We start from the raw sequence: 13,164 nt of genomic DNA on the forward strand, positions 1-13,164 counted from the left end.
CGTCAACCGACTGCGTAACTTTCGCGGCGAAATCCGCGCAGTCGAACACGGATTGTGCTCGACGCGAGGGAGAAATCGCCGACTCGCATTAGCACCGCGAATGTTCACGCTATCTACAACGAATGAGCAGGGCTAATTGTTTTATAGCGCGATAAGGGAGGAAGGGTGAGTGTGACGCGACCATCCTCCTCGCGATATCCGGTTCGCACTTGACGCAATACTGCAATCAGTGTATCACTGTACGGGAAATCGTGCCGCGAATGTCATCAGTTAATCGTCAATCGCTTGGATAATTAATAATGCAGACGTAATATATTGTTTTATTCGCGAAACGCGTGGCTGATAATTAGAAACTGTTCGTGCAAAGAAATAACTGTAACAATCAGAAAAAGAGCAAGTGATTTCGAAACGTTCTATAGATAATTTCTATTTTTAATTTTGTTATATTTTATAATGATTTTATAATATATTAACCTTGCCCACAATATTGTACATAAATTAAATTAAGAACAAAACGCATTTACTACTTTATTAATATGAAAAATAAATGTGGATATAAATATGATCCTGAACTCCAGGCTGTGAATTAGACACCTATAGTACGCAATTTAATTAACACCGAAATTATGTCTTTGATATTTATCGATATTAAACCCCGAAATAACAAGCGCGATTTCACAGATCGCAGAGAAATTGAAGTTTTGCACAGCTTCCATCTGCTCATTTACGCAACGGAAGTCTTCGCTCACTCGACGAGCGCGCAAATCGCGCGATTTCCACGCATTTTCTAATCAACGACCACGCTCACCATCGGCACTGACGATCTAATTAAAGCTCGCATGCGAAATTCCGCGCGTTCCACGTATAATCGGTTTAAGCGTTTGCGCCCGACATGGCGCCGCTTAATTCTAAGCGATCTCTCTCTTATGAATACACGGGAGTATCTTATATATATATATATATATATATATATATATATATATATATAACAGGAATAATTAAATATATATATATAATACATACTCTCAATGTATGCACAGACCGTGTTCAACAAATGACGAGGAAGAATATATCTTTTTATACGATTTACCCTGAAATACCTTGATTTACCTATAAATTAATCAAGAAATATTTCAAGGTAAATCGTATAAAAAGATATATTCTTCCTCGTCATTTGTTGAACACGGTCTGTGCATACATTGAGAGTATGTATTATATATATATATTTAATTATTCCTATTTGTTGGCCGCTGAAATAATAATCTGTAATCGATTTCACAGCGGCGCTTAATTAGTTGTTCAACCAGATGTCTATGTGTTCTGAGTTCATTACCACATCTTAAGACAAATGCATATTCACGATGCACATAAGCGCGCGTTGGCGCGAATTATATATATATAAATATATTTATATATATATATATATATATATATATATATATATATAATTCGCGCCAACGCGCGCTTACTTATGCGCATCGTGAATATGCATTTATCTCAAGACGTGGTAATGAACATAGAACACATGGATGTCTGGTTGAACAACTAATTAAAGCGCCGCCGTGAAATCGATCATTACAAATTATTATTTCAGCGGCCAACAAGCAGGAATAATTAAATATATATATATATATATATATATATATATATATATGTATATAATACATACCCTTAACATATGCACAGACCGCGTTCAACAAATAACCCTTCTTTGGGATCTTTTTATACGAAGAATCTTTTTATACGATTTATCTTGAAATATTTCTTGATTAATTTATAAACGATTTTCTCGTGATATGAATTTGATGAAAGAGATTATTAAATATTAATGTCATATCAATTATTAATGTCATGTGGTTAAATTATTTTATTAAATTTAGTTTTAGAATTATAATAGCATTTATCAATTAATAATAAAATTCTATTGATATAAATGTATCGAGATTGTAACAAGTATGAGTGCGCCAAATTTGTATTGTAATCATGAACTCTGTCGTCGTTAAACAGTTAAGTGTACCTACATAAAATTTACAGTACCATAGACAGATATCAGTTTCTTTATAGCAAAGTGATAACGTGCGTTATCGTTAATGCGATAACGGTTACTCAGATCGGTTACAGCTATTTCATTGGCATATTAAATTGAAACTGTATCTACGGGTAATTCGGATTCTAATGAAAATGCTCCCTCGGAAAATGCTCTCGACGAATATGCCGAGTTGACATACTTGAGTGACATTCATCAGTAAATAGAAAAATTTAATTTCATACAAATCACTAAAAAGTACGTATGCTAACGAAAAATTTGGAAAATATTATAAAAATGACGCATATCAAGTATCGAGAATTTAAATCCTTTTATGTGTAACAAACGTTTTTTCAGTTTACAAATATATCTGTCATATTTCAATTTTAATTTTAATTGAATTAATTAATTTTTTTTACAATTTCTAGGATTTATAAATTTGTAGGCAATTTGGAACAGAGGTATTTTTAAAAAAAAACTTTATTATCGCTTTTTCATGGAGTAGGTCGACAAGATTCTCCCGCAGATTCGCGTAAAAGAGTTCCGAGAGTTTCACATTATTTAATGTAAAATATATTCTTTTTATTTATATGAATCATTCTAAGCTGAATAACAATATATGCTTAAAACTTTTAGAAAGAATACTGTTCAAAGTTCCAAGTTCCAGCAAAAAAGAGTTTTGATATTGGATTATCACAATATACAAGAGTTTCCGTTTTCTAAACATCGTATATCACACAGCAATAAATCCTTCTTAAACGTTAGCATTTTTTCCTGCAAGTTAGAAATTTACACAAGGCGATGATTAACTGCGACGCGACGAGCTAAACACACACACACACACAAACTGTTCTTTAAATATTATATAGTCTTCATCAGATCGTCACTTTAATAATTAACACATTAGAATTAAACTCCAATACTTATTAAACATTTAATTAATTTGGACTTTATTTGAATTTTAATTAATTTGGATTGATTTTTCAAAGATTAAGTATGGAGCATTGTCTGCATGTTGCAATACGTTTCTCAAAGCAAATGAAAAAGAGAGAGAATTTGTGTACGTATATAAATCAAGTTTTTACATGATGAAAAAAAATGATTCTCAAATGTTTTTATTTATTTACATAGGTTTAATTCAAATATAAAAGAGATAATATAAAATATAGAATACGCGATATTTTCAGTGCAACCCGTTCTGCAACGTGATATACCGGGCATTCTCGTCAAAACAGGACAGACATTTGAGCTTTGAGGACATTCTCGACTTCTGTTCAGTCTTCTCCGCGAATTGTCCCCAGGGCGTTCGAGCTTTTGAAATTTTTAGTAAGCTCGCAGAAATGCAATTTAATCTACATCCGCAGACTTTTGTGTGCTCGGAATTCTAACTTTCGTCCCAACAAATATTTGCAGTCCACTGTCCTACACGCTCATTAAACATACTCGCGGACAATGCATCGGTCACTAAAAATATAATTACAAAACTCTGTCGTTTGCTAAAAAAAGTCTTGATATTATGATACAATAGTTTTCCAAAATGCGAGCAAATCTCATCAAATGTACGGAATATCTTTAGCAAAGCAGATCAACGTTTATAAATTAAAGGCTGGACACATGCAAAAGACTGTCTCTCTTTCAACTTATAAACATCTTATTTTATCGAAAATATTATATAAAAATGTAGTATATAGCTGAAATAGTAGTATAAATTGTAAATCATCGAGCATTTATATAATAGCGGTCGATGATTTGCAGCCAATTTCGTTAATCAAGATTATTTAGTTTCGCGGGTCGATGTGTCAATTGCTGTGTCGCGCTCTTGCAACAATCTGTTTTTGCAATTCTATTTAGATAAATTGAAGGATTATATAATATAAAATTAACATATAAATATCATTTCGTGCCATTTTCAATTATTATATACATATATATATATATATATATATATATATATATTTATATTTATTTATTTTTCCTAATTATCATTATTTAAATTTCTAATTAAATCTCCCCTTTATATCTGTAATAAATATCACTTATTTTAATATTGTATAATGTGACAGGGAAATATATCGTATTATTCAACATTAATCGCATACTTGCAAAATTCCAATTACATATATAATCTGAATCATCTGTATCTGTAGTATTTGATTAACACATATATGTTATTATAAAGATATTACGCAAATTAATTAAAAAAAGAAAAACTCAAAAGTCAATATATGTGAAGAAATACTGCATTATATGAATATTTTTCATGATACAAATTATAAAAAATTCTTCTTATCTTTTGTATCTTATTTAGTTTTATCTTTTATGACAAATTTACCTGTCAACATTGCAAGATGCATATCATTCATTGTTTCGAATACATGAATGCAAACAGCGACCATCACTGATTGTCTTTATTTTTAGATTTCGACGGCAACTATCAAGTGTTTCTCGACGATCTGATCGAGGCAATCCAGAGGCTGGCAGGTTCAAATGAACGCGGACAGATCCGAATCGATCGGCAACGTGCGGAGAACATAGCGCGAATGGTCGGTGTGCATTCCTGCTGTGCGTTCTCGACAAAGGACGGAATCGGGAAGCGATTAATCCTTTTGCCGAAAGCCGCTTTCTGTTGCAACAAATTTCCGGTGGTGGTTGTTGATTTCGCGGCAGAAAGTAGGTGAATTGAAAGGAACTACCTTTCGTGAAGTGAAATTAATTCTGCGAAATTGTACTCGTACGATCTTTAAAACCGGAAATTACTTTTAAAATCATTAATTTCTTTTTTATCCTCCTTTATAGTGAAAAAACAAATTTATTTTTATATTCTCTACTTGAAATCAAGTATTTTTATTTTTCAGTAAAAAATGTTTCCTCTCCAAAATGATAAAAGTTTCTTTTAAAAGGAAGTAAAAAAGAGAATTAATCTTTAATATAAATTACTGTCTTTCTTTTTTTCGACTTGGAAAAATTTCTATCAATTCTTTTTAATTCACTTATTTTTTTACAGGCTCATCAATACAATTTTGATTATAGCAATTTATAATTTTTCCAATAGCACTTGTTCTTTCAGATATTGTGAGAAATAGATCTTTCTGGCACAGGCAGTATTGCACCACAAGAATTTATAATACAATTTACAATACTTTCAAGAATGTCAGACTTTGCATACACATTTTAATTCAAAATTTAATAAAATTCTTCATTTCCAACTTTTTCCTAGACAATGTTTCAGTATCTTTGTACAACAAAAATATTTGTACGCGCGCATGTATTATATTTTACTTACTTGAAGAATTATTTTGTTAGAATTTTATTTCAGAAATTGTTACGTAATATCACAATCATTATTTTACAAAAAAAGCTTTTTTTAACATTAAATAATTTAATTTAATTTAAATATTTATGACTATATTTTATTAACTTGTGTGAAAAAAACATAAATTAGAATTAGCAAAAATTAATATTAAAAGCCAATTTAAAATTAATAATGCAAAGAAATGTTTTATTTCATAAAATTAAATTTTATATAAAAATATCATTAATTGAAAATTTTGGTTTAAGAAATTTAATATGATTTTATTCTTAAATAATCAATTTTTCCAGCATTTTTTTCTTAAATAATTAATGCAATTTCTAATCGTAAATCTTTTCAAAATGATTTCTTGATTCTTATAATTTAAATTATTTTTATAACTTAGACATCACACATTATATCCATAGTCTGTATTTATTATTATATCCATAATCTGGAGTCACTGAGTTTCTGATTATTACCAGTGTCCAGTTTCAATCTCTTTGTCTTCATTTCTTTTTCATTTTCTTTATATGTGAACTAGAAATTGGATTAGGATATTTATCATACTTTGCATGTCCTCCGAAACCATCAAAAGTCATATCATTACCACTGTTAGTTTTCTAAAATATATGTAAAAAGAATTATGAATACTCAAATGTATAAAAATAGAGAATTATATTAAATAAAAATAAAAAAATAGTTTACTTGACTTGGTGCATTAAACTTTGATTTTTTGGCAAGTATAGAAGGTACTTTCAAATTGGTATTAGATCTCTCCCTTTTAATACCATGATCTTTCATTGAAAAGAAACCTTGTGATTTTATGTTTAGTGGAGTCATTTCAATACTATCCTGCAACAAATATTAATTTCAAAAATAATGTGATTGATGAAATGTATTGATGTAATAAATTACAGTTTACTTACTTCTATAATAATACAACTATCATTCTTTTTGAGTTTTAGAGCATCAACTTCACTCTTGTTTATTATTTCATTAAATTTTACTTTGGGACAGTCTTGTACTTTCAAACTGTCTTGCTTCTCTACAGATATTTTACTAGAGGCACATTTACATACACTTGTTTGCATATCAAGTAGCTGATTTTGCAGAATTATCTTTTCACTTTCACAATTAATCAATTGTTTTTCCAACTCTCTAAAAATAATAGTGATATAATGTAACAATATAACCTAGGAAAGACAATTAGAAAGGTGATTCTTTAGTTTCAAAAATGTTATGTACTTTCTTTTAATGCGTTCTTCTGATAAAGATTTGTTTGTTGTAAAAACTCTTGTTAATTCCTGTTGTAAACTTTTAACTTTATCTCTTAACTCTCTCTTCTTTTGCAAATCAGTATTCATATTTCTGAAAAATACATTAATTAAATTATATTAACATATTATTTGCATTTATACAATCAACACATACATATTATATATATATATATATATATATATATATATATATATATATAATAACCATACTTTTTCATTATTGTTATATATGTCTTAAGTTTATCAATGTCACAAGTCATCGCTATTATATCATCCACTTCATCCACAGAAGCATCTAACAAAGCCTGCAAACTGTAAAATTCACTATTAATTGCACAATTTAATAGAACTTATAAACGACATATATTTTCTCTTTTTCTCTCTCTAAAATCTATAAGAAAATTATTTAAAAAAAATATATTTACTTTTTTAAACTTTCAATATCTTTTTTCAACTGTTTTATTTCATTCTTATAAATGTCTACATCCTGACATTGCTGTTTATAGAACTTAATTTGCTGCTTCAATGCATGAATCGCACTATTTTTGCCATTTATTTCACTTTCAACATGTCTAACTTCTTGTCTTAAACCAGCTGTTTGCTTCTCCAATTTTTCTTTGATTTCAGTAAGATTATTGATATTTTGGTCCTTCAACTGCAGCTGAAGGGTCAGATTATCAATTTTATACTGTAGAGAAGTGGGATCTTCTACGATGCTATCACTGTTTGAGAAATTGAAATATATCCTGTATATCTTGCTCTCGGTTGTCCTTTCCCTGCATTGTGGGCATGTTTTGGATCTTTAAAAAAATAATACGTTATTCTCTACATATATATTATCAATGTTTTAAATACATAAATAATACACAAATATAAATTTTGAAGAATAGAATAAATATTTCATCAAATGATAGGCAAGAACAGAAAAACAAAAAATATAAATGAATACAATTTTTGATAATATCAAAAAATTACCTCTCCAGCCATTGTATCAAACATCCGAAGTGGAAAATATGTCCACATGGTGTGTGGAAAACATCATCGGACGATACTAATAATTCACTGCAAATCACACATATTATGTTCATTTTATCCAGTTTTGACAATCAAAAATCAAACTTCTTCCAAATATAAAAATTTATATCGTAGTAAACCGATGATACGAGAATGATAAAGCTCTCGATATATTTTGATGAATATTATGTCATCGTGAATTTTTCTTCGCACTATCCCCAAACTGTGAAGAAAACGTTAAAATTGTATGTACAATGATATAAATTTAAAAAAACAGATTTGTGGTTTTATCAGCTGTGAGAGGCAAACAATATTGCGCCAAAACATTGAAACTTTTAAGTAATGCCATCTGTGGTGTATATTTCTCATCATTAGATAAAGTTTAAACTTTTCAGAGCATGGTAATATATCGATAGAGTATTGTTAAAGATTTTCGGTCGATAAATCTTAAATTATGACATGCACAATCATCAATGATATTGAAGATTATCAGTCTTGCATTTAATTGGATTCCTTTGTCATCATTCGCACGATGACTCTTGAATAATAAAATAGTGAGAAACGCTTCGAATATTGTAATTTTCTTATTAAACACGATTAGTATCGAAACATAATTTGTTTTAAATATTAATAAAAATTAATTAACAATATGAAACTATATCGCAACCATAAAACTTTATCGAATTGTAATGCTTCATTACTGCGATTAAAAATTGAAACAGGAGATATATAAAAGGATAAACAAATTAATTATGTAATGATCTTTCGATCATTGCTGTTAATTATAATATTTCTTTAACAATATTATTAAAATTAAATATATTTCGAAAATGCTTTAAATTTTCTCAATCCTGATTAATTAAACAATATACAATTTAATCGAGAATCGATTAAATGATAGGAATCCAAAATATTAAATAATCGCTTCGATCGTTGTGATTTTTACAGACAATAATTATTATTTTAATATTTAGAATCACAAATATATTTCATCCGTGTTACTTTATCGTTCTACTTGATAATCTAAATATAATTTAGGATGTGAAAGAACGCAAAGGTAAAACAATCGAATTACAGATGCACATAATTAACATAACAAAAGATTCCGTGATAAATTATTTAATATATAATCAATTTTAATCAGTAAATTAAAATACTTCATTAACTTAATATTCTGCGTAAATGTATATTTTATACAATTTATAAAATACAATTAAAAATTATTAATACAATTTATACAATTAATACAATTAATACAATTTAAAATATTTCAGCAAATTATCGATAACACGGCGTTCGACTTTGGCAATATAAAATATAAACAGTAGCTCTCTATACGTTACCGCTTTGTCATCATTCGCACAGTGACTCTCGAGTAATATAGTTGTGGTGAGAAACGCTTCGTATATTGTAATTTTTTTTGTTAAACATGATTATGATTAGTCTTGAAACATAATTTGCTATGAATATTAATAAATGTTAATTAATTAAAAATTAATTAACGACATGAAACTGTATCGCAACGATAAATCTTTATCGAATCGCAATCATTCATTACTGGGAACAAAAATTGAAACACGGGATACGTAAAAGAGGATAAAAAAATTAATTATGTTATGATATCGATCAATGATGCTTATTGTAACATTTCTTTAACAATATTAGAATTAACTATAATATATTTCGATCAATGCGTTACATTTTCTCAATCCTTGTTAATAAAACAATGTACAATTTAATCGAAAATCGATTAAATTATAGGTATCCAAAATATTAAATAATCACTTCGATAATTGCGATTTTTATGGATAATAATTATTATTTTAATATTTAGAATCACAAATATATTTCATCCGTGTTACTTGTTCGTTCTATTTGATAATCTAAATATAATTTAGGATGTGAGAGAACGCGAAGTAAAACAATCGAATTATAGATGCACATAATTAGCATAACAAAAGGTTCCGTGATAAATTGTTTAATATATAATCAATTTTAATCAGTAAATTAAAATACTTCATTAACTTAATATTTCACGTTAATGTATATTTTATAATATATAAAATATTTTAGCAACGAATTATCGATAACATGACATTCGACTTTGGAAATATAAAATATAAACAGTAGCGCTCTATACGTTACTGCTTTGTCATCATTCGCACGGTGACTCTGGAGTAATAAAGTAGTGGTGAGAAACGTTTCATATACTTTAATTTTTTTATTAAACACGATTACGATTAGTATCGGAACATAATTTGCTATAAATATTAACTAAATTAATTAATTAAAAATTAATTAACGACATGAAACTGTATCGCAACAATAAATCTTTATCGAATCGTAATCATTCATTATTGCGATTAAGAATTGAAACAGGGAATACATAAACCAGGATAAAAGAATTAATTATGTTATGATATCCATCACTGATGCTTATAATATTTCTTTAACAATACTAGAATTAATTATATTTCGACCAATGCTTTAAATTTTCTCAATCCTTATTAACTAAACAATATACAATTTAATCGAGAATCGATTAAATGATAGGAATCCAAGATATTAAATAATCACTTCGATAATTGCGATCTTTACGGACAATTATTATTTTAATACTTAGAGTCACAAATATATTTCATCCGTGTCACTTTATCGTTCTTGACAATCTAAATATAATTTGGATTGTTGAGAGAACACGAAGTAAAACAATCGAATTATACATGCAAATAATTAGCATAACGAAAAGCTCCGTGATAAATTGTTTAATCAATAATGAATTTTAATGAATAAATTAAAATATTTGTATAATTTAATATTCCACGTTAATGTATATTTTATAATATATAAAATATTCAGCAAGCGAATTATCGAACACGGCGTTCAACTTTAGCAATACAAATTATAAACAGTAGCGTTCTATACGTTACCGCTTTGTCATCATTCGCACGGTGTCTCTGGAGTAATAAAGTAGTGGTGAGAAACGTTTCATATACTTTAATTTTTTTACTAAACACGATTACGATTAGTATCGGAACATAATATGCTATAAATATTAACTAAATTAATTAATTAAAAATTAATTAACGACATGAAACTGTATCGCAACAATAAATCTTTATCGAATCGTAATCATTCATTATTGCGATTAAGAATTGAAACAGGGAATACATAAAACAGGATAAAAGAATTAATTATGTTATGATATCCATCACTGATGCTTATAATATTTCTTTAACAATACTAGAATTAATTATATTTCGACCAATGCTTTAAATTTTCTCAATCCTTATTAACTAAACAATATACAATTTAATCGAGAATCGATTAAATGATAGGAATCCAAGATATTAAATAATCACTTCGATAATTGCGATCTTTACGGACAATAATTATTATTTTAATACTTAGAGTCACAAATATATTTCATCCGTGTCACTTTATCGTTCTTGACAATCTAAATATAATTTGGATTGTTGAGAGAACACGAAGTAAAACAATCGAATTATACATGCAAATAATTAGCATAACGAAAAGCTCCGTGATAAATTGTTTAATCAATAACGAATTTTAATGAATAAATTAAAATATTTGTATAATTTAATATTCCACGTTAATGTATATTTTATAATATATAAAATATTCAGCAGCGAATTATCGAACACGGCGTTCGACTTTAGCAATACAAATTATAAACAGTAGCGTTCTATACGTTACCGCTTTGTCATCATTCGCACGGTGTCTCTGGAGTAATAAAGTAGTGGTGATAAACGTTTCATATACTTTAATTTTTTTACTAAACACGATTACGATTAGTATCGGAACATAATATGCTATAAATATTAACTAAATTAATTAATTAAAAATTAATTATCGACATGAAACTGTATCGCAACAATAAATCTTTATCGAATCGTAATCATTCATTATTGCGATTAAGAATTGAAACAGGAAATACATAAAACAGGATAAAAGAATTAATTATGTTATGATATCCATCACTGATGCTTATAATATTTCTTTAACAATACTAGAATTAATTATATTTCGACCAATGCTTTAAATTTTCTCAATCCTTATTAACTAAACAATATACAATTTAATCGAGAATCGATTAAATGATAGGAATCCAAGATATTAAATAATCACTTCGATAATTGCGATCTTTACGGACAATAATTATTATTTTAATACTTAGAGTCACAAATATATTTCATCCGTGTCACTTTATCGTTTTTGACAATCTAAATATAATTTGGATTGTTGAGAGAACACGAAGTAAAACAATCGAATTATACATGCAAATAATTAGCATAATGAAAAGCTCCGTGATAAATTGTTTAATCAATAACGAATTTTAATGAATAAATTAAAATATTTGTATAATTTAATATTCCACGTTAATGTATATTTTATAATATATAAAATATTCAGCAGCGAATTATCGAACACGGCGTTCGACTTTAGCAATACAAATTATAAACAGTAGCGTTCTATACGTTACCGCTTTGTCATCATTCGCACGGTGTCTCTGGAGTAATAAAGTAGTGGTGAGAAACGTTTCATATACTTTAATTTTTTTACTAAACACGATTACGATTAGTATCGGAACATAATTTGCTATAAATATTAACTAAATTAATTAATTAAAAATTAATTAACGACATGAAACTGTATCGCAACAATAAATCTTTATCGAATCGTAATAATTTATTATTGCGATTAAGAATTGAAACAGGGAATACATAAAACAGGATAAAAGAATTAATTATGTTATGATATCCATCACTGATGCTTATAATATTTCTTTAACAATATTAGAATTAACTATATTTCGACCAATATTTTAAAAATTCTCCTTGTTAATTAAATCCTTATTAGTTAAACAAGTTATGTATCACAACATATAATTATTTTAATCTTTTAATCTTACGATACATTAATACGTTTGATATATGAAATACATTAATATGTTAAAATATTTCAACATTGAATTAACAACATATAGTATCCGATATAAACAGTACCGCCTTAATGATTTTGTTTTTCGGTCTTATTATGAAAATTTAAATTTATATACCATATCACAAAATATATATTAAATTATATATATTATATTATATATAAAAGAAGTTATATATAATATAACCCTCCCATGGGGTACACCTTGTCGTGGTGGGAGGGCTTAGTACTTGGATGGTGCCTTGAGATTTATCTTAAATTTTTCTATTTATGATAATCTTAAGGTGCTTGAAAGGGAAGCTAAGTACCCTTTCGCGTTGTCGGTGCCGTCAACGTGCCGCGGACGGCTGCGCTTCGTAACCGCGTTTTCGCGTTATAGCATTCTCGCGTTATCGCGTTTTCGCGTTTTCAAAATCCCAATTTCGTTTTTGTCAACGAGTCTCTCCTTCCGACGCCAACTAACTGGGATGTTTCATCGAGTCGTTGCTTTGCGACGTACTCGCGCCTTGTGCAACGTGGCACTTGGTGATGCCGGCCGCGCAGAACGTATGTCCAGTACAAAATGTACATGGGCGCGCGGGTTCGATGCTTCG

At 28.2% G+C, this 13,164-nt stretch overlaps 1 protein-coding gene and 1 pseudogene across 1 annotated transcript; one reads left to right on the top strand and one right to left on the bottom strand.

The window, feature by feature from the left end:
• The first annotated feature begins 2,141 nt into the window (after positions 1–2,141).
• LOC105257391 lies at positions 2,142–5,281 on the top strand (annotated as a pseudogene).
• Positions 5,282–5,628: 347 nt separating this feature from the next.
• Positions 5,629–8,077, bottom strand: LOC105257362 (E3 ubiquitin-protein ligase TRAIP). The gene is made up of 7 exons (XM_011267930.3): positions 7,571–8,077; positions 7,021–7,395; positions 6,806–6,907; positions 6,564–6,686; positions 6,245–6,476; positions 6,024–6,170; positions 5,629–5,938 (listed from the first exon to the last, which is right to left on the bottom strand). The coding sequence occupies exons 1-7, from the start codon at positions 7,681–7,683 to the stop codon at positions 5,825–5,827; spliced, it is 1,206 nt and encodes a 401-aa protein (XP_011266232.1). The 5' UTR covers positions 7,684–8,077; the 3' UTR covers positions 5,629–5,824.
• Positions 8,078–13,164: the final 5,087 nt, after the last annotated feature.

The sequence above is a fragment of the Camponotus floridanus genome, unplaced genomic scaffold (assembly GCF_003227725.1).
Source record: "Camponotus floridanus strain SB8 unplaced genomic scaffold, Cflo_v7.5 scaffold54, whole genome shotgun sequence".
NCBI classification, from domain to species: Eukaryota; Metazoa; Arthropoda; class Insecta; order Hymenoptera; family Formicidae; genus Camponotus; species Camponotus floridanus.